The sequence below is a fragment of the Oryzias latipes genome, chromosome 7 (genome assembly GCF_053564925.1).
Source record: "Oryzias latipes strain Hd-rR chromosome 7, Olatipes_Hd-rR_3.1".
NCBI classification, from domain to species: Eukaryota; Metazoa; Chordata; class Actinopteri; order Beloniformes; family Adrianichthyidae; genus Oryzias; species Oryzias latipes.
The window spans coordinates 21,728,467-21,749,918 of NC_136243.1; the positions used below are offsets into that span (position 1 = coordinate 21,728,467).

Sequence of the window (21,452 nt, forward strand, 5' to 3'; positions counted from 1 at the left end):
ATAGTTATCTAAGACTGGGCATTATAGCCAGGTCACCGTTTCAGAACTTTAAAGAAATTCAAACTGCAGCTCAAGAACATGTTGAGAGATAGACCGTATTACTCACAGAGAAAGAGAGAGAGTGCACCAGAGAGTCTAGGAAGGCAGCCGAGAAAGATGAGCAGAAAGGAGGTGAACAAATACGTAGGTGAAAAAAGCCTTGGCAGGAAAGGTGTGAATGTCAAAAAAATGTGTGTCAGTATGTTCGCCCGCTCAGAGAAAGCATGCGGAATCAGGGGAAAAACTCCTGATTGTGATTGCCAGACGACTTTTACTTTATCGTGTTGGTTGGTAGACAAAAAAGACTGTTATAAAGTACAGAGTGTTTGACTCATTTAGGGTGGAAAACTTGATTTTGGGTGGGTTTTATTTTTGTTTAATAACTATATATATTGTTTGTGTATGTATTGTTATTTATAAGGCATTGAAAATTTTGATACATAAAATATGAAATCTACACACAGGTTCACAATAAGTTGCCGTCTGAAAGTTAAAAAAAAAAAACATGGTTTGAAGGATTTAAATCCTCTGGATTAATACAATTGACCAAAATACAAAAAAAGTTAAATGTCAAATAAAACCAGCATCTGTGTTTATGGGATGTACCTGAATTTAATCCACAACGACCTTGTAACTCACCAACTCTAAAGTTATAACCCAAATTAAACTGATTTTTTGATTTCTTTTCTTCAGGCCTGTAAAGAGCAGCAGCTTTATGTAGATTGATAAACACCTGTCTAACTCGTAGGTATTGGGTTTCCAGGTGGTGGAAAATCCCCATAGCCCATATTATGCTTTTCATTAGGAAATAATAGAATGATAGAAGCAGTAATGCTTTTATCAATATTCGGCAGGTTCCTCCTGCCAAACAGGTTTAACCATTAAGCCAATGGGAAAAAAAATACAGCTTTTATATTCTTGTAGACCATTGCCTAACGTTACCAAAGTCATGGGCTCATAGTAGAAGGAAAGCCATGAGAGTCCTCTTCAGGGCATCTGGGTTCATGCAGAAAGCTCTGCAAAGGTATTGACGTAAGACACTTCAGGCCACTTGCTAGCATTTCTCCTGAGTGCTCCTTTTGGAGCTTTCATTGTACTGTACCTATAAGGCTTGAGGTAGTCTTGAAGCTCATGGAGGAGAATACACATATCACTTAAGGTAATGCTTAGGAAGGCAGCACACTGCTGAAGAAATGTTTATGCAATACTTGGCATACACACAGCATGATCAATACTGGAATACTGATTACTAAAGTGGATCAAAATATTGTTAGAATGGGTATCCACAAAAGTCACTTTTGAGCCCAAACAATTAAAATAAAGCAAAACTATTTTGTCAAATTTGTTAAGTGGTGAAGACACAAAAAATACTATATTAATATTATAAATTTAATTTCTTTTAGCAAAATTCATTCAAAATGTATTTATGTCTACATTTAGAGATAAGGTTAATTTGAAACAAAAGGCCAGCCACCAAAGTCAGGATAAGTTGAATAATAAATAATGAGCGATACACATCCCTCTTGTGTCACAACACAGAATAGAACAGTGACACCACTGTGGCATTTGAGCCAGTGGAAAAACCATGACGCCATGGTCTCTGCTTCTCAATGAATTGGGAGCTCACAATGTGGACCACTGGATCAGAATAAATAAATAAATAAAAATCCACAGTCATTGCAGTCAAGTGATACAAAAGTATAACTTGACTCCATTGTGAACAGCCATTTCCATTTCAACACCTACGTATTCCTATCCAGGGTCACAGGGTTGCTGGGAAAAAAAACAAAAAACTAAGCTGCCTGGTTTTTACAGGAGAAAAGAAGTCCCCTTGCAGAACATACACCCACCACGACTTAGAATTTTCAAAGTCAGTCATGAACATCACAGTCATTATTTGCTTTAGGCTTTTCCACTTTGAAGTACAGTTGCGGTCCTGAAGTAAAGTTTTCCTGATGCTCGTCAAACAGCAAAGAGAGCTCAGAAGTTACTGAAACAAGCCTATCTGGTAGACAGTTATTTATTAACATAAATAAATATAAATAAACTTGCAGAAGATTTAAGGAGGAACCAACTGGTATGTAGTTTTTCCGATAAGATTCTTTACTGGTTGAGCTGTCTGTGAATTCATTACTTACTGAGCAGATTCCTAAACTCCTTTGATCTGAACAGAGACACATGAAACTATGAGCATGTGAGAGTGATCCCTTCACTTCCAATGCAGCAACTTAATCTTGAGTTGGACTGAAAAAAGCTAGATCAAAGCTCGATAGTCTACCAGATCCTGCACAAAAACTTTAGACCTTTCTTGTGATGTAAGTTTTTCTGAATGCCTGTACTATGGAGCCTCATATAGAACCACAAACCCAGAGCTTAAAGAGCATTAAAGTTGTCTTAAAATAAATGTGACATGGAGGTGAATGGAGAACTTTGAAGGTAGACTGCAAAAGCAACAGAAAGTAGACTTTCCCGTGGTTTTAGTTTGTACATCAGTCTATTGATGAGGACAGTGTGATTTTACACTACACACGTCATTCTCATGGAAAACCTGAAGCCTGTTGTGCCAGGGAGATGTCAGAGCTCCCCGCTGTGCTGGGTGTCTGCAGGTCCAACCCTCCAAGGCCCGTCTGAAGAGAAATAAAACTGTGTTCACCTGTACCTTCTGCGCCCGCCGCTTGTCAGCTCTCTGGTTCTGGTGATAGATGCGGCTAAAGTTGGAGACGATGACAGGGACTGGGAGGGCAATTACCAGCACTCCACTCAGAGAGCAAATTGACCCAAAGATCTTCCCTGCAATTGTCTTAGGAACCATGTCTCCATATCTGAGAGGGAAGAAGAAGAGAGGGCACATTTAGTAAAAACATCTTGTTTAAGTTGGCACACACCCAACCCTGTGGTACCATTTCAATTTGCAGCACACTGACTTTTTCTTTACGGGGCTTTTATCTTCTTTTTAGGTTTCCTGGGGAAGTGTATATCCATCTACAGCAAAATTAAACCTGACCCCCTGACTCTCTCTTCCCCAGAGAAACAGACAGAGGCTCCAGCCAAAGCCTCTCTGCCAGTGAATGGCACAGTTACGTCCAATGACTCACTCACTGAGAGCCGATACTATTAACCTTTAGAGAGGGGAACGTGAAGGCCAGGGACATTTCTGAAATATCATTTATCCAAATTATGTCTGAAATATTTGCAAGTCAACAGTGGGTTTTTTTAAACCTCAAAACAGACAATGCATTATATATACAGTATGGGGGACCTTTCTGTGTGGAGTTTGCATGTTTTCACTGTGCATGCGTGCGTTTTCTCCGGGGACTCCGGCTTCCTCCCACCGTCCAAAAACATGCTTCGTAGGTTAATTGGTCACTCTAAAATGGCCCTAGGTGTGATTATGAGTGTGCATGGGTTTTTGATATGTGTTACCCTGCGACAAACTGGCGACCTGTTCAGGGTGTCCCCTGCCTTCGCCCATTAGTGGTCAGGATAGGGTACGGCAGCCCCGTGACCCCGAAAGGGATAAACTGAATGAATGAATGAATGAATATATATACACATACATGATTTTTACTCAGTTTTCTCCAGAACAAGTTTAGGTTAAATGACCATATATGACTATATGACAATGCTATGTTTTAATCAGCTGTAATTTGTGAAAAAGAAAAATATTTTCCCAATCAACAGTGAAAAACATCTAATAAAATATATGGGCACCGTACATCATAGTTAAAAGCAAACTTGTCTTTAAATGTATCTTTTTTTCATTTTAGTACATAAAAAACTTGAATATAGCCAGAGGCAAAGGATCAATAAAAATCTTTTTTATATGACAACTTTTCTTGAAAGTGCAGAAAAATGAAATTATGATTTATGGAAAGGCTTTGGTTCCGCTAACAAACTGAAAGTAAAAGTCATAGGTGTAAAACCAAAAGGACAGATAGATATTTTTGTAAAAAGAATATATCTCATCCTTGCCTCGTCTCATTTACTCCTGCAGGAACCAATGCAAAACAGTAGAACTGAACAGGTTTTGTGGGAAAAGTAACACATCAGACACACACACAGAACTACAGAGGTACAGTAGAAATGTAGCGTTCATTAAAAAAAACAATAAAGAATAAAGGTTCTATTTAAAAAGTGGTGTAATATGCAATGAAAACTATATTTTCTTTTCAATAGTTAAAATCTAAGCTTAACAAGTATTTTTTGGTAATGTTTTTTGCAATTATTCATATAAAATTTTTACTTTTTCAAGACTCTCATAAATAATGAAACCATTATTTGCTAATATACTCACACGGACAGTAACCACACGAAAAATGTAATAACTTTTGGCTGTGGCCCCATAAAACACTAAGTAAATCATGGATCCCTACAGACTTGGCAGAATTCTAGTCCTTTAGGCAGTTGTTTTACAGTTTAATTTTACGTTGATTATTTCTATGATGTATTGTGATTTTAATGCATTTTTCTGTTTTGTGAAGCACCTTGAATTACTTTCTGTACGAATTGTGCTATACAAATAAACTTGCCTTGCCTTTTCATGACTTGTAAAGGTTTTATCATATATATCACAGCATTTGAAACTAAACTTAAAATTACAAGTTATGATATATCTTGGATTAGTTTGCAAATTTCAGCTGGATCTTCCTGAGAGATAACACAGAAGTTATGGCTGATTTAACTCTCAAAGTATCATATTTAGGGATAGTTTAGAAAGTGCAGAAAATGCAGCCTGAACTTTTTTTTAATTTTAGAGAAGTTAGGGGAATGGGGAGCCGGTTTAGCTCGTGCTGGTTTGCGGCGCCTTCCATCCGTGAAACCAGGGCTCGACTCCGGGCTGCTCCCTGTTCCCTTCTCTACCTCTGTGCCGGTTCCAAGCCCGGCTTGAGAAGGTTGCGTCAGGAAGGGCATCCGGCATAAAACATTGCCAAGTTTACCATGCGACTTGTTCGCTGTGGCGACCCCTGATGGGAGAGGCCGAAAGAGGAAGAAGAGAGAAGTTAGGGGAATAACATATAGGGGTCACAATTGTTGGCAAAAATTTGTGATCAACTTTTATGAGGGAGTTTCTTAAACATTTTTGAAGGTTCTCATTGTTTATGAGTCACAGTTTGTAGGTGAGATATTGCTGGATTTTTGAACAAGTTCTTAAAATTCTTAGTCACGTAAAAAAAGATTTTCTTCTAAAAGTCAACAAGTCATGCAGGTGTTTCAAAAGATTATCGAATTACTGTACTGATACAGAACAGCAACATTAAGCAGGCTTGCCAAGAATAACTCAAAGTAAGTCTACTGTCATGTTACATAATGTTGATCTTTGTGTATACATTAGACACGGAATAATGCATCACTGTTTTCTACTTCAGTTGTAGAAACATAAAGTAAACTATTTAAAGGATTATATTCTAGTTGAAGTACTCCAATGTTTTTTTTCTGCAGTTAACTTAGAAAGCAAAACAAAAGCATTATTTCTCTATATTTATTTTTTTCAGTCATTTTAGTGGACTGACACACATCGATTCATGTGGATGTTCTTTAACCCTTAAAGTCCCACTCTGATCATCTTTTGATAGATTGCAAAAGTGTTCCCAGTGCTCTTTCAATTATGATTATGTCATTTCTGGCCAAAATCAAAAAAGCGGTGTAGTTTCTAGGACATAGTTTCTGCCCCTGAGTTGTGAGCAGCACATTGGCGAAAACTATGTCCTAGAAACGACACATGTATGGTATCTGGCTCCAAACTGTAGGGCTAGATAGTTCCAATATTGCTCGCCCCTCTCAACCCCAACCTAACATTACCAGAGCAACAAAAGTGGCGAGCAATATAACTATCCAGCCGTAGGGTTTAGCCAGATACTAGCTCAGATGAGGAAAACACAGACGAACATGGATCTATTTATCTGCAAGTGGATGCATCAGAATGGAGCGAAGCAGAGAGCTTGTAGAAGTAGCATCTACGTCACAACTACAATCTTTTTCCAAATGCCTTTTTGTGTTTGCTCCTGATTTGCAATGATTGGAACAAAGCAATAATAAGAAATGCAATTTTAAGATTCATTTTTTTTCTAAATATGTCCTCCATCATGTGAAGATGCCCCAAGAACATGTTAAAAACACCAAAAACATCATTTTCATCAGAGTAGGTCTTTAAAACTGGGTTTTAGCCCCAGTGTTTACATTCTTTTGACTAATCTTCAACCGTTTACTCAATCAATGCAGCGGATTCTGAATTCAATTCAATTCAATTCAATTTTATTTGCATAGCCCAAAATACCAACAACAGTCGTCTCGATGGGCTTCGAAGTAAAACATGAACTCAAAAGGATCATGAATACAAAGAGTTCAATAGGAAAATACTAAAATGAACTAACAAACTGACTAAGCTATACTGGCATCCCTGCCCTTAGACCCCCCTCGCGGTAAGGAAAAACTCCTAAAAAAACAGATTCCGGAAGAAACTAAGGAACCTCAGGGGTGCCCACATGAAGGAGGGATCCTCCCCCAGGACGGACAGGCGATTTACCAGAACTCTTAGAGAAGAATTAACTTATCTAAATCTACAACTACATATATAAAAGTCCAGCAGACGAGCTTCATCCAGCCGTGGTTGGGGGGACATTCATTCTGAAGCGCAGTAAAGGTGCTTTGCGGTGCGCTTGCTATGCGATGCAAAGCATATATGAAAAACAATTTTCTATGTATCAAAATCAGTGGATTTACTGTGATCGCGTCAATGATTGAAGATTTACAGTGGGTCAAGGGGCGTGTTAGTTAGGTGTTGCAGGTAATGTCTCTGGTTTTAAAGGGTTAATGGAAAAACAAACAGTGCTGAAAACATTAATCATCTGATTCAAAAGTAACACACCCTGTTGCTTTAAACACAAAAACATTAAACACATAAAATCTATGTACAGTCTGAATATTGGGTCTCCTTTGTAATTACATATGTCTAAGTAATTGCAAGAATCTCTCACAATTGAGCAAAATACCATATCATAAAACAACAATTATCTATAATTCAGTGTTGTGTTGGGGGATATGGCAAAGCTATTCTGGAATTACTAATAATTTACAGAAGGATTCATGTTAATTTTGTTGTATGCTCAATTAAAGTGACAAAATCTGTCAAAAACACTAAATGGTACGTTCACAAACATCCTATAAAACTTAATACAGTCAATTATGTTAGGATGTAGTGGGTGGGAATTACAGAAGACATGAAACTGAAACCAAATTAATCAAAGACCTTTGCCAAATCAAACCAACACCAGACCACACAATAGAAAGTGGCCTTTACATCAGAGAAAGAAATGCACAATGAATCAGTGGTTCACTCCCATTGACAAACACAGGCTCACAAAGAACAGGATTTGTTAGTTCCAAAACCTCAAAAGCCTATCTATCCAGATTAGGCAATAACATTCCCATCATGGTAGAAAGGGCCTATCACTATGAAACATTTCACCTTCTCCCATTTTCAGAAGCTGTTTCCATTAGAATGAATGAAAAGCTAATCATATTTATCTCCAAGCTCTCTTTAATGGGCTCCCTTCAGACAGCCCGATGCAGACTCCCTTCTTCTCCACAGTTAATTTGTTATTTCCATTTAGTCAAAGCTGGCCTGTCTGTGGTGATACCATCTTTGCGAGATGGGACATAGATTTAAAGCTGACTTTGTGGACATTAAAGAGACAAAAAACAGAGTAAAGTACTTGCAGGCTCTGTGAATGTGTTTAAAATGCTTTCTCAAAACAGAACGGAGCTATAACTTTAAGACAGAAAGAATGTGGATAAACAGTAGGAGGAAACAAGCAGCAGGGAGAGGGCATTTTTCAGGAGATATAGTGCACAGAGAGGTTTAATTCATCTCTGCATCATCCTCCCCTCCTCCCACACTTAGATGTGTTCCAGCACATATGTGGGCTTTACTGTGGGTCCTATCTTGCCACTAATGTGGGTCTTGTGCGCTTGTTTCCTAATTTCCAATCAGCACAAATGTCCATTTTCACACCATGTGTCTCCCAATGCTGATATACCTAGCAGCAGGTCATGGACTTCCTCCAGGCATATGGGTCTGAGAGGAAATGAGGCATGCCCATATAAATTATTGGTGTTTCGGTTATAACACAAAGCGAGACTGTACCGCTGACCAGTATCAACAAGGACAATGGTCAACAGTCAAAAAACAAAAACAAAAAAAACAACAGCAGATTTTTCTAATTGTTTAAAAAAAAAGACCAAGTAGAAGATCCATTTTGTAGGATTTGATAGGAATAAAACCAACTTGAGCTTCTGAAAGGTACCTTCAAAAGTAATAGAATCTTATTCATTTTTACATTTGTTAAAATTTGCACCACAGGGTAAACCTTCTCACATTCAACAGTATCCAGAGAGTAAATAAGTGGGATTACTTTACACCATTTAGTCCAACTACCCAAAATAAACACTCCAAAGACTGCTCCCTGCAGGAGTCAAACACATGAAACTAGGAAATGATGCTAAAAATAGGTCACTGTGGAGTCTACCATAGTTACACACTCCCTTTGATCTAACCATTTTCCTGCTAAACATATGGTTTGGTGACTCTATAACTATTAACTGATATTGGTAAGGATTTGAAAAAAAGGAGGGATTATTTCAAATCCACTTGTAAAATGGTTAAGTATATTCTTTAGTTTCACTGTGTTAATTCCTTTTTATTTTTAATTCAGTGTAATCTATATTTATTACAGATCGAAAAAAACATTACACTTTTCAATTTGGTTTAATTTCTGTTCAGTCTTTTCATTTTCCTCAATTACAGCATCATGGTGTCATATTTTTATGATATCAAACAGGAAAAAGACACAGTGAGAAACACAGACAGAATAGTGACATTTCAAGTATTCAGGGCTGGCTTTTCATTTTACAGGCTAACTCCCACGTAATTCCAGGGAAGCTTCCCTTGAGTCAGTCAGATATAGCTTAACTGATTCTGTTTGTATGACAGTCCCTGGCGGTGGTTTAATTCCCTAAAGGGCTAAAATCACATGCTAGGGAAGGCAGTACCTTCAGTATTATGAGTTTAATCTGTGTGCCACATATCTAGGTTGCATGCTTGTGCATATTGGATAGAAATAAACGAAAAGAGGAAAAAAAGGAAACAACTGTTTTAATAAAACTAGATAACATTGATTTTTGCTAATCCTGGAACCTGGAGTACTTTCATTTGAATGAATAGCTCAATCTGGATAATGGTCCTGAACATTTTCGTAAGGGGATAAACATAAATCACAGAGTTTTTGGATTTGAATTAGCTCCTATAGTAAAGAAACAAAAAAGAACAATGGGTATTGATCACATTTTTTTATTTTATTAAGTTATTTTGCATTATTTTACATAATTTTTCGAAAAATAGTTATTGACATGCATGGAAACACCAGTAAAAAAACACTGATGAAAAGTTGATGTGAAAACTGAGCTCCATATGGATATGCACTAAAATATCCACTGCTTTTGTTTGGCAACTAGTTGAATTTTGAAGTAAGATGACATGGTCTGAAGTTCGCCCATAGCAACAATCTGCACTGATCAGTTGGAGATTGAGATTTCCCATTAGAATATATAACATACAATGTCCTCCCTAAGTCAGTGAAAGTGTGTTTTTTAACATAAATTTTTAAAAATGAGTATGTGGACTTAGTTTCTCCTCTTATTCATGTGGCTTTCTCAATTCCAAAAGCTTCTTTGATAAAAGGTGATGAAACAACGAATGAGAGTCTTCACAGATATGAAACTGTGTTTAGTACCTTGGCTATCACAGTCTCAAGTTGTAACATCAGTTTTAATAAGCTATTTAAGCAATTCTCAAGAAATGACACAGGAAAAAAACTGATAAAGTTATGTTGTTCAACAGTGATTTCCTTCTCTCTGATTCAAAGTTATTAATAAATTTCAGAACCTGGGAAAGCTACCACAGCTCAGGTTTGCACCATGTTGTCAGTAGAGTGGTCCCCAATAAAAAAAAAACCTAACCCCTAAACACATTTCTTAACCATAATGACAAGGATGGCTGATTACTTTGTAATGTTACCTGCTGATAACAGAAGCTTTGAAACAGTGTGCTGTGTGAAGGGCTTTGTGTTTATTTCACTAAAAAAATAAATTCTGTCTTGTAAAAAAATTCTCTTATTAAGATTGGAGCTCTCCAAACTTAAAAAACAAGTATGCATTAATGAAGTATTCCAATCTCCATCAAATAATAAGTGTAAGATAATCCGTCAGTTCAATTTGTCCCAAAATCGATGTGTTGAAGATCTGAACGATAATACTTTATGACAATTTACAGTACTTGTTATATAACTCCAGCTGAAGTGGAAATCTTTCAGAGGCCAATGGTACTTTGCTCCATGGAGTTCAACTGGGTGAGAGATTGATTCTCAAAGTCTCTCTACCAACCATCCATCCACCTAAAGTCCTCTCAGACATTCTTTGGCCAGCCTGTCAAACGGAGGTGATCTCCTTGGTGTAAGGTTCTTGATGAATAGACCAAGAATCAATGATCTCCCCAAATGTTACTGGATGTAGAAAACTCATACCAAGGCAAAGTAGAAGAAAAACACATTAGCTAATTGGTCTACAATTTTCAAATTTTAATGTTTGAAACCTCAGATATCAAATGTTAAAATACTTAGGTGATGGAGAAATGTAAATATATTTTTTGATTAGAGTTTTACTTTGGCTTAACAACCTAACTCAAGTCCAGAACAAAAATAGCAAATATTATTCAGGCATTAATCATCCTGAAATGCAGCTTGATAATCCAAACATTGCTAAAGGAGCTAAATTCCTACTAAACAAACCATGATCTCCTGAGTATATGACAAATAAAAGCATGGAGCACAGATTCAAAGGGTGCCATCAGCCCTGTGTGAATGGCTGCTCTCTGAATGGCATGTTAATTGGAACAATGACCTTGTTTTTGAATGGCTAAACACACACACAAAAAAAAATACTCTAGGAATTGTGAAAGGCGTGGATAATGCCAACAGCTGATTTCTAAAACCTGCAACGTGAAAGTGACAGAAAAACAGCTGCATCTGTGGAGGCCAGACTGATAATTTCTCCAGCTCATTTACCACCATTGGCTTCACCTGTTATATCTGCAAAAATAAAATCCATGGTAATCAACTGAGTGTGCCAGTTATATTATGGTTGTGTCACCAAGGCCGCACAGATAAACTGAAATTAACCATTGTATGGGATTTGCTTCATGCAGTATAGAAAATGTGAACAATCTTGAACACAAACCTTTGAAAGGAGAACATTCTCAGCAAATGTCTGCTGAAAAATTCACATTATTATCTATTCAAAAGAATTTGATGCACTATGAAATAATTTCTAAGGTCACTGTATGCTATTATGCAGTAGCATATTTTTTTAAGAATAAAAGCAAAAGCCATCTGTAACTTTATTAGATTTATTGAGGACAGAATCACTTTTTGGCCTCGATTTTTAAGTTTGGCCTCATAATAAAACCAAAACAAAAACATGGAGACTAATTTATTAAGCCCGTATTTTTTTTATTGGGAATTAAAAAAAACAAAGAAAACAAATTCTAATCAATTTTAGTGGTTGATCTTTATGCTTTGTCTAAAAACAAATGAGGCTAAAATGAGGACTTAAGGCAAAATCCGATACCTCACCCTTCCTGATGCCTCTGTGAGGCAGGCATGTTGGATGCCTCCTCATTTGCATTCATCAATTGATGAAAGGGGAAAAAACAACAACAAACAGATAAATTGATAAAGTGAAGGAAATTATTCTACCCCTACACTGCAGGCAAAAGAAAGGTCATCATCATCAGTCACTTCACAACCAATCTCATAGTGGATCACGCTGAGCGACTGCCGCCACTTCTCCTTAACACTGTAATGTTGAACTCCTGAAACCCTTGCAGTGGTTCATACCCTTACTGTGGTTTCTCAGTTTTGAGGTTTATTTTCTAACCAAACAAACAGTAGCTCAGCTTGTTTTGCTTTAGAGTCTGTCTGACAGGTGTCACTGTAAAAATGTCATCCCAGGGTAGCTTGCTAAAGTAAGAACCTAGACAAAGAAGGCTTTCGTAGAACTTTGGCAGGGGTTCATGCCTGACTGACTGAGGACAGACTCTGCATACAAGACAGCCTCTCAGCTAAATGTGACACAAAAGCTACGTCATTAATTACTCCCGTTCATCTGCTCGTTGAAGCATACATCTATTCAGCCAGTCACACAGCAGCCCTTTAGTTAGCTATAAACATGGTCAAGATGACAGGCTTAAGGAAAAGAACAGAGAAGTGATTCATACATTTTATTTTGAATGTTTTTTTCTTCATTAATCAACAACCAAAGAGGCTACAAACAAAGACTAGACAATAAAAACACAAAATAAAAGTATGTACATGTTGATAGTGTGACACAAATGTATTATTTGAAAATACATGTGGCTGTAGATAATGTGTCCTACATGTTTTTACAAATCATGTATGTATAGAATTTTAGTGATATTGGAAATAATTCAAAAAATAATAGTAAAAAATAATGAGCAGGGAAACTGATGAAAAAACAGTTGAAACCAATTTTTGAAAAAAAAATACATTTCTGATACTTTGTGAGATCAAAAACCAGGCCTAGAGAGTGAATACCAAACTTTGCCCCAACATTGACGCTGACATAAAGCTGCATTCACACCAAGAGTGATTTGTGCATAAGAGGCGTTCAGTTTCAATGTTTAGTTAACATACAGACGCGAGCAGGAATCCTGCGGTGTGATTCAAGCATCTGGCAATTTTGGTCACAAGAACCAAAAATATCTGAACTTTGTGAAGAAGGTGCATCGCGTCAACCAATCAGAGACACAGGTTTGGCCTGTGATGTGTTGATGATGCAATTAGCGGCTGGAGTCCAAAACAAAAATATCTAAGCTCAGGGGGAGAATCAGATCGTTCTCCTCCTGAACTTAGATATTGTTCTTATTTGTATCTTGACAATAATAAAAACATCCTCTAATTTTATTATTTTTTGCTATTCCCCTCCTCTGGCTAATTCAGTACAGTAAGTCATCAAACTGGGTCACAGAGAGACAGAAGTATCGCTGAAAGTGCCATCACTCAGACTCAGCTCCTGGTGAAGGTCACCGTACTGGGAGATTCTCAATGATCTCATGAACCCAGAGATGGAGACGTGTTTACTGATGCCTTTGCAGAGCTCCCCAAAACAAATAAATCTGATCTCAACACCCTCCTTATCTTTCATGCATTCTGAATGAGACACACAGTCAATGCTTCCATGTAGTTATGAGGCTAAAAACTTTAGGCAGTGGCTCCTCCCACACACAGCAGGAGCGTTTAGTTTATAAACACATTTTTGGACAAACACAAAGCAGTAAATTTGACACGCATCGAGAGAGAGAGGTGTCCGACAGGAATTTGATGCACGACTAGTGTCCTGTGTGAATGCAGCTTAAGGTGAATATTCCCGCTCTTTGTTGCTGATTTCCTGCTCGAAACTTTGCTTTCACTGACAGCTTACTTGTTCCAGCAGAAAACTGTTTACATCAAACATGAATAAAACAACCCAGCAAAAACCGGCAGATAGATTTCCAGCAAACCCTGACAGGTTTGTTTTGACACTTTCTGTAAATCAAAACACAGAGACATTATTGATTCTTTAAGAAGCTTAAGGGTCTGATGTGTTTTACGTAAGTAATGAGGAAAGACTGAGTTGCTGAGTGGATATTGAACTTTTTATCATGCAGCTCCAGCCCATCCTTGCTATTTAACTAACAGTCTGACTTGAGGGTGGAAGAGATATTTCAGCTAAAGCCCAATTATAAAAAGATAGAAGATGAATATGGAGAATTACCAGGTTGCCCTAAAACTCAGCAGTTTGGTAATAGCTGTTTTTCTCCCACTGTGGCTCCCCACAACACAAAGCATTTTTCACTGAGCTGCATGTACATGCTTTAAATGCTGTGCTTTTCCGAGCCCCTCTATAGCGCACCCAGGCTGTCAGGGAGTATAGCGGCTTCATTACAAGCCTTGCTCATTTGCGAGAGGGAATGTGTGTGTCTGAGTGTGCATCTGTCTTTGGAAAAGGTGATTACCAGACTGTTATCAACAGAATGCTTCAGTGAATCCATTTCCTAGACAAACCAGAGTTTCAGACAATTATCACAAGTAGTGCATGACAACATTTAAATATGAATCAAAGCTGAGATAGGAAGAGTCCCTAAAGCTTGTTGTAGTGATTGCTCACAGACAGCCTCCTGAAAACAGAGCTGCCGTTAACACATTTGTCTTTCCTATGCATATTAATTGGACGCAGCATTTACTTGTGCGTGTTTATGCACACAGCTGTAATCGTGATAAACTTTAAAGCCTTGGAGGGTGCTCACTGAAGTCCCTAAATGGCTAAAATCAGTATTTTTTGTTGATAATTGAAAAGAGGAACCCCTTTGTCTCTGTGCCCTTGGGTATGTTGAGCACTGTATCACAATGACTGAGGTAAGGATGGGACGCTGAAGCACAATTACCTTGATATGTGGTTCAATTAATGTCTAAACAAGAACTAACAGGGAGGGAGGCTAGAATTCTGAGATGGCCATGTTTCATCAGGTGCCAGAATGCAACAAAATAAAACATATGACACATTTTTTACTCTGTGATTAAACCCCAGTTTGCAAATATTTTGCATTGTCTAACAATGTGTAATTACAGTCTACAAATTCAATGCAGACAGCCATATTCAATGCAGAGACCCAACTACTGGATGTGTTGCAATCTAGTATATAGCAGATAAAATACACACCATACGTGAAATACCTTTAAAATGGTATTTCATGCAACACGTCCGCTGTACTGACACAGATTTAAAAGAAACAACTTCTCAAACCTCGAGCTGTTTATCATTTGCACAATCTGTGGACAGTGAAATATTTGTCGCCCATCCTGAACAGATAAAAGCCATAGTTAAGTTGAGTACTTCAAATTTAAGTCATTTGTCAAAAATGTTGTCATGCATGAGTTTTATAGCCCCCTCGTGTGTGCATGAGGCTGAAGCATTTTAAATAAATGGAAATGTCTCTGCAATAGGTTGCCAATGAGTAAATGCTCCTTTAGCTACATTTGCCAATGTAACTTTAGAAATTGGAGATTTGCCAGGTCAAGGCAGACTGCCTGGGAGCTGACTAAAAGAATTTGTGAATGAATTAGACCTTTAAAGTTTTAGGTACTGTAGTGATAATCTTGATTAGTTTATATGTAAAGTGGAGAATTCAAGTAAAGCAGATATGTTCGGAACATGTTTTAGTGAATAATTGTAACAATATATATATAATTCTTTCGTTGTAGTGTATCCTGTGTCACATCCATTCTCTACAGCTTTAGCATTTCTGCTTTCATCACAGAAACACATTCCTTAAATGCCAGATTTGCAAAACTCTCCTCTGAAGTTACAGAGGACCGATGACAGGATAAAAATCTGGATCATTTTTAAATGAGACAAAGCAAATCTGTGATGGATCAATAATGAGCTCAGAGAACCTGTTTTTTAGAATTACCTGACACTTGAATCCTTTAAAAATTTAAGAGCCTATACTTTCACATGAGTTCCCTATCAACCGCTGTTCAGAAAAGGCTGACATACAGCACAGAATAGGATTAATAATCTGACACTTAATTAAAAGGACTTTTTTAGTGAAATTATGTGGTTGAATAGCAACAAACTGGTAGCATACATGAATATGAACATAACATCATAGGGAGGTCACCTTAAATGCAATTTATAAAAAGAGCAGACCAAGGAACAGGGAACATTTTAGCTCACTGAAATGTAGAAATGCTTTCTGTCTTACATAATATTTGCTAAAGATACGCATCTGTGGAATTCATGTAGGGACAATATGAAACACTCATTGGCAACACTCATTGGCTGTTTTCTTTTAGCCTAGACTGCAACAAGTTGTTTTATTGTAGCCTTGAGCCAACAATAAAAAGACATATGTTGCATTACTGGCAGTGACTCACAAAAAACATGCATGAAAATAATTACCTAGGAACATAGAGCAATGCTGCATTCACAACCACTAGAAAAGTCTGGATTTAAGCTAATGTTTTTCAGAAACATGACAGGCCTTTTTGAGTCAAAGCTACATCATAATAAACTGGGTTTGAGCAAAAACTGTCCTATTACCAGGTCATTAAAATAATTAATTTGTCTAGATATTGTTGAAACTGATGAACTAATGCACAGTAAATATTCAGCTTGTGTGCAGCTTGGCTAGAGTTTGTGATTTTTTCCCCATTTACAATTCAATTTTCAAAATTGAAAATACAACATGCAATATAATTATTTAATGATTAACTATTTCAGATTTTTGAATAGGTTTAAAATTAAATCAACTGCATTAAATATTACCACAGTGTTTTCATTTCATTATTATACACAAAAGTGTCCAACAAACACTGTTTTGAGGCTTTAATGTGCCTTTATACTGTCTTTGTCCAAACTTCGTTTTTAATGTGATAGGTTAGTCTACGAGTCAAAGTTGCATGCTACACAAGCCTAGTCTTTAATTGGCTAAATGCGGTCAATAAATAAGCCTGACCAATAATGAAATTAGCACCAACTCAATATGTTTTAATACATTTAGAGCAGAGAAAAAAACAAAACAAAATAATGCAGAACCTAATACAAATATAAAACTCTCAGCAGTGGAGTTGTGACATACTTGTCCTCCAGTTTTATTTCACAAAACGACAATTTACAAACAATAACTAATTTTAGCCTTTGCATTTTTTTGGTGCACAAAATATTGCATATTAAATATATTTTCTTTAAAAAAAAACTTTTTCATCTAGTAGAAAATTAAATAAAAAATGAATTGCCTTTTTCATAAAGACTCCTTAAAATAAGAAATAAAAATGACCCCCCCAAAAGTTCAGCAAGGGTAAAATATTCTGCTTTCAAACCTAAAGCTGCTGCTATCCAAGGTTCTTATTTTTTTGTGCTCTACTTTTGGGAGTGACAGTATGCTGCTGGAACAAAAATTAAAACATGAATTTGCCTTGAAGGACAATTTTTATGCTATCATATTTTAATTACATCTTTTTTTGGATTTGTATGCATGTCTTTGGGGGGGAAAATGATCCACACACAGAACCTGGCACATAATTCAAGCCAGCATTTCTTTTTGTGTGCATTCACTTTTATCTTACATCAACTCAAAGCAAAGCCTTGGTATTCTGCTCCAAAACCTGTGCAATCCAAATGTTGTAGATCCTTAAAAAGACCAATGGAAGCAGGCTCTGAAAGAAAGAAATGTATGCATGCCATTTTATATTAAATTACAACATCTATTTGATAATTTTTTGTTTTTTCCTGTTAATGACAACTTTGTGTCTTTGTGTATGTTTGTGTGTTTGTCTGTTCTTTTGATTGCTGGTGGGTGCGCTTAACTAACATGGTTTGTCTTTGTCCCGCCCACTCACCCATCTATTGTCAAATTGTTGAGGTGGAGATTGTAAAACTCATGTGTCCATCCCATATCAGGCTTCATTTTTGCCGTTTAGGTAATGGCAGAGATCATTTGTCCAGGTTATATATTTCTATCCTCCAAACACAATAACAGACTGCCAGTAAGGCCTCGCCTTTTTTCTTCTTTTATGTGTGCCACTTTAACAAGTTCCCTTTAGTCTTTCCGTGGCCTTCCTGGGCTGTGTCCTTGATGGAACTGATATTCAGAGATAAAAAGCTGCCACAGTGTGTGGTGAGGTAGACATGGAGCTGAAAGTAATGAGAGAGAAAGGTCAGCTTTTGGGAGTTCAGGGGCCATCTTTGCTTTACAAAAACCTCACCGTCATAAAAGCAAGGTGACTGACTGTTCGGTCTGGGTGCATATCTCACCGGTGGATCAAAGAGAAGACGGGACAGAATGAGATGGTGAAAAATACATTCAAAAGGAAGGGTATGGAGGTAAAAGCAGACATGAAAGAAAAAAAAAACCTGTTGTGACAGAGAAACAAAATGAGATTGCAGTGTGACCACAGCTTAGACAAATGCCAAATGAGACAGTGAGGGGGATGAGAGATAAACCGATGGAAAGCGAACGAAACCCTAGAGGACATTTCTGGACGTCAGGTTTACTCTGTTTCCAATTCCGGTCATAGTGATTGCATTTGTACGGCCCCATCTTGCTGCCATGGAGCCTGAACAAGAGGGTTGTGCGCTTGGTTTGCCTGTGACACAAGGTGAGTGCAGACATTTTTTGTAAGCCTTGGCGTGTTTGGATTTATTTGCATATGAATGCTTGTATGTCTGCCTACAACCTCCCCGTACAAACGTAGTTACTGTCAATACGTCTTGCAATATTTAAGTCTTGCATTGTGTGAATCTGCAGCAGAGTTACACAAAACTCAATGGTGATGCAATTATTTTTCCTGTTTCCTCCTGCCTCAGCTTTCTACTGTAAACCTACTGCCAGATTTTTACAGCCTAATTCAATATGAGCACATCGATGGGAAGCCAAATGTGCCAACAAAGTCAATATAAGAAACCCACTCAGAGGCCCTGGTGGTGCAGCAGGTCCAGAATGATTGACTTAAGTATTGAACTACTGAACTTTTTCCCAAAGGTTGAAGGAAATTAATTAAGCCTTGGCCAACTGTTTGTGCTCTCACTCCCATGTGACAGGCAAGCAAAGTCATTTTTTTCCATCCTGTACATAAAAGAGCTTCAAGACTTCCTCAGTATAATGATTTAACATGTACCCAGTAAACCATTCTAAACCTCACATCCCATAGGGCCCTAGGATGCATCTTCTTTTCTGACTTGTTGACAAAGTTAAATCTGTCCTTAGTTATTCTTCAATAATTCGGAGAGGTTAAACTGAGAACTCATTCATCTTTGTCCTTCTTTTTCAACACCAAAGCCAGAACATGTCCTTTGATGCTGCCTGTTGTCATGGGGACCCTACGGAAATTACGATGCTGAGCAGCATGCAGAGTACTACGGCACTGCGGTTAAGAGGATTCCATTAACATCAGCAGCAGGTTACATTACAGCGGACTGCATTACCCATTAGCAATAGCACAACACATTTGTGGCAGCAGAGCTGCACGTTATTATTTAGTGTCAACCGGTCTGACATAAACTATCAACTATCTTGAATGGAGTGTCATTCATAACTCACAAGTTTTAAAGAGGCTTCAAAAATTCATTTCTGGCTGAAACTGTTTAAATAGAATGCAGAAAACAGGATAAGTGCAACCACAAACTGTTTCAATTTCAACACATATGCACACAATTTGCAGTTAATCTTGCCTTAAATCAACCTTTTTGGCTACATTTCTTATCTGCGGTTAAGGATTTTGCTCACAACAGGATGAGCTTATCGCACAGTGTTTTACACTGCTTGATTTATTGACTGAGAACTTAGCCAACATGGTTACCTCTCATCAATGTCCAGAGCAACAGTAGAATCGACTGAACAGATTTAGCACTGGAAACTGGGTGGTGACTTATCACTCCCTTTAAATCAGGTTTATATGCCGCTTGGCTAATAAAAACCCAGGAAAATGACAACTTCCTATTATCTATAAAATACAAACCCTAAAATCCATCTTACATGATTTCTTTGGTTATTCTAAAACACTTATTTTTTTAATTTTCAAGTAAAGTAAAAAAAAAGCTGACAAAAGACAAAGCTGTCTCTCTTTGAAAAAAAAAAAGAAATGTTTTTGATCGCCCTTGTGCACAAGTTCTGTAGCTGTCAAAGTCATTGGGATATACACCTTCGGAGCATATGTAGGGAGCCAACTATCTGTACTTTTACTCTGTACTCATGAGTGATGTGAGCCAGGTTGAGGCTGATGTGTCTTCGTCCAACCACTCTGTCAGCAGACAATTCTTGTGAGTCAGTCAATGGTTATGGCTGATCAAGCTGAAAAAGCCCATCTGATTCCAGTCACCAGCCCATCAGTCAAAGCCTCTCCAGCAGGAACTCTGAGCCCAAACCAGCACTGACAGCATTAACAACGGTCAGCCTGTCAGTATGTATCAGTATATGGGAATGAAGGTAGCTGTCTGGATGCCAGTGTGGGTGCAGAAAAGTAGGTTGCAGGAGAAACTAGGGCATCTCTGAGGCTCAGGAGAGGTGTCTCCAACCCAGCCTCCTGTCCTATTTCACTAAAGCCTGGCGAGACTGGCATGCGTGCTTGGAGCGTGCATGTGTGATTCAACAGAGGGGGCACCATGGGCATTCAAGGGAGAGCTTCAGGCACAGGAGGCAGAGAGATAACAGGCGGGCTTCATGTAGGTTACCTGTGGGAGAGAGGAGGCCCAGTGACATGTCTCGATGCCAGGGTGGAATGGATGTGCAGAAATCCCTCCGGGCACCGACCAAATTTCAGACAGTCTGTACACACACTGTAAAACTCCTCTGAGCTTTATTAGTGTTTGTCACCTGTGTGTGTGTATGGGTGTGTGCATTTACTCATCAATGTGTACTCCTGTTGTGCGGTTGACTCAACACAACAAAAAAAGGGTGTTAAAAAGTTAGGGGGCAGTGTGAATGTGGGTTTTTTGGTTTGCTTAGTTGTGTGGGTGAAGAAAAGCATTGAACTGTAAATACTGTACAAGTTTAATTTCACATGCTACACAATAGAGTCAATACTATACTTCAACACCTGCTGCAGTCCACACCCACTCAAGCATACATGCAAATATACTTCCTGAAATGTATTATTTTCCTGGCACTATTAACTTACAACCTGGCTGATGGTATCAAATGCATCACTCATTTGTGCTCGGGATATTCCTTTTGCTAGTTTTGAACTAGAACCCTGACCTTTAAATGTGCTCAAATGCATTCCTGTTTCTTCTGTAAGGCATCATTGTAACTCTAAATTCAACAATAGGCCCCTCCTAATGAATCACAGAGAAGATTGAAAGGATTTAGGTTAAAGGTGATGTGTCCTCGATTACTTAATCTTTAGGTATACATGTCATCAGCAGCAGGATGTTGTGGTGGCTGTGTGCATGTGATATTGGGTTGCAAGGTTAGGTTAGGTTAGGTTTAAATGAGTGGTCATGCTATCCTGAAATGTAATGAGAACTGGTTTTATGTTACAAGACAGAAGTCACCATTAATCTGAATGAAACCATGTCAAAAGAGGCACAATCTACAGTTTCTAATTCAAGTAAAAAGTAGAGTATAACTGAAAGACAATTACATTCAAGAGTACAAAAAAAAATAATTTTTGGTTATTTTTTGAAAGTCCAGAACTAATATTTTAAATGAACTATTATACATTTAGAGCATCTTTTGAGTTCAGGTTAGAAGAAGGTTTTGTCATCAGTTACCATTATTGTCAAGGTTGTGTTTTAGAATGTAT

The 21,452-nt window shown here is 37.7% G+C and overlaps 1 protein-coding gene across 2 annotated transcripts in view; it reads right to left on the reverse strand.

The window, feature by feature from the left end:
• kcnd3 (potassium voltage-gated channel, Shal-related subfamily, member 3) overlaps positions 1–21,452 on the reverse strand; it is a 134,342-nt gene that overhangs the window by 20,251 nt on the left and 92,639 nt on the right. For both annotated transcript variants that reach the window (XM_011477174.4, XM_011477172.4), the window contains exon 3: positions 2,693–2,861. In XM_011477174.4, the coding sequence (XP_011475476.1) occupies positions 2,693–2,861 (169 nt within the window). The remainder of the gene's footprint in view (positions 1–2,692; positions 2,862–21,452) is intronic.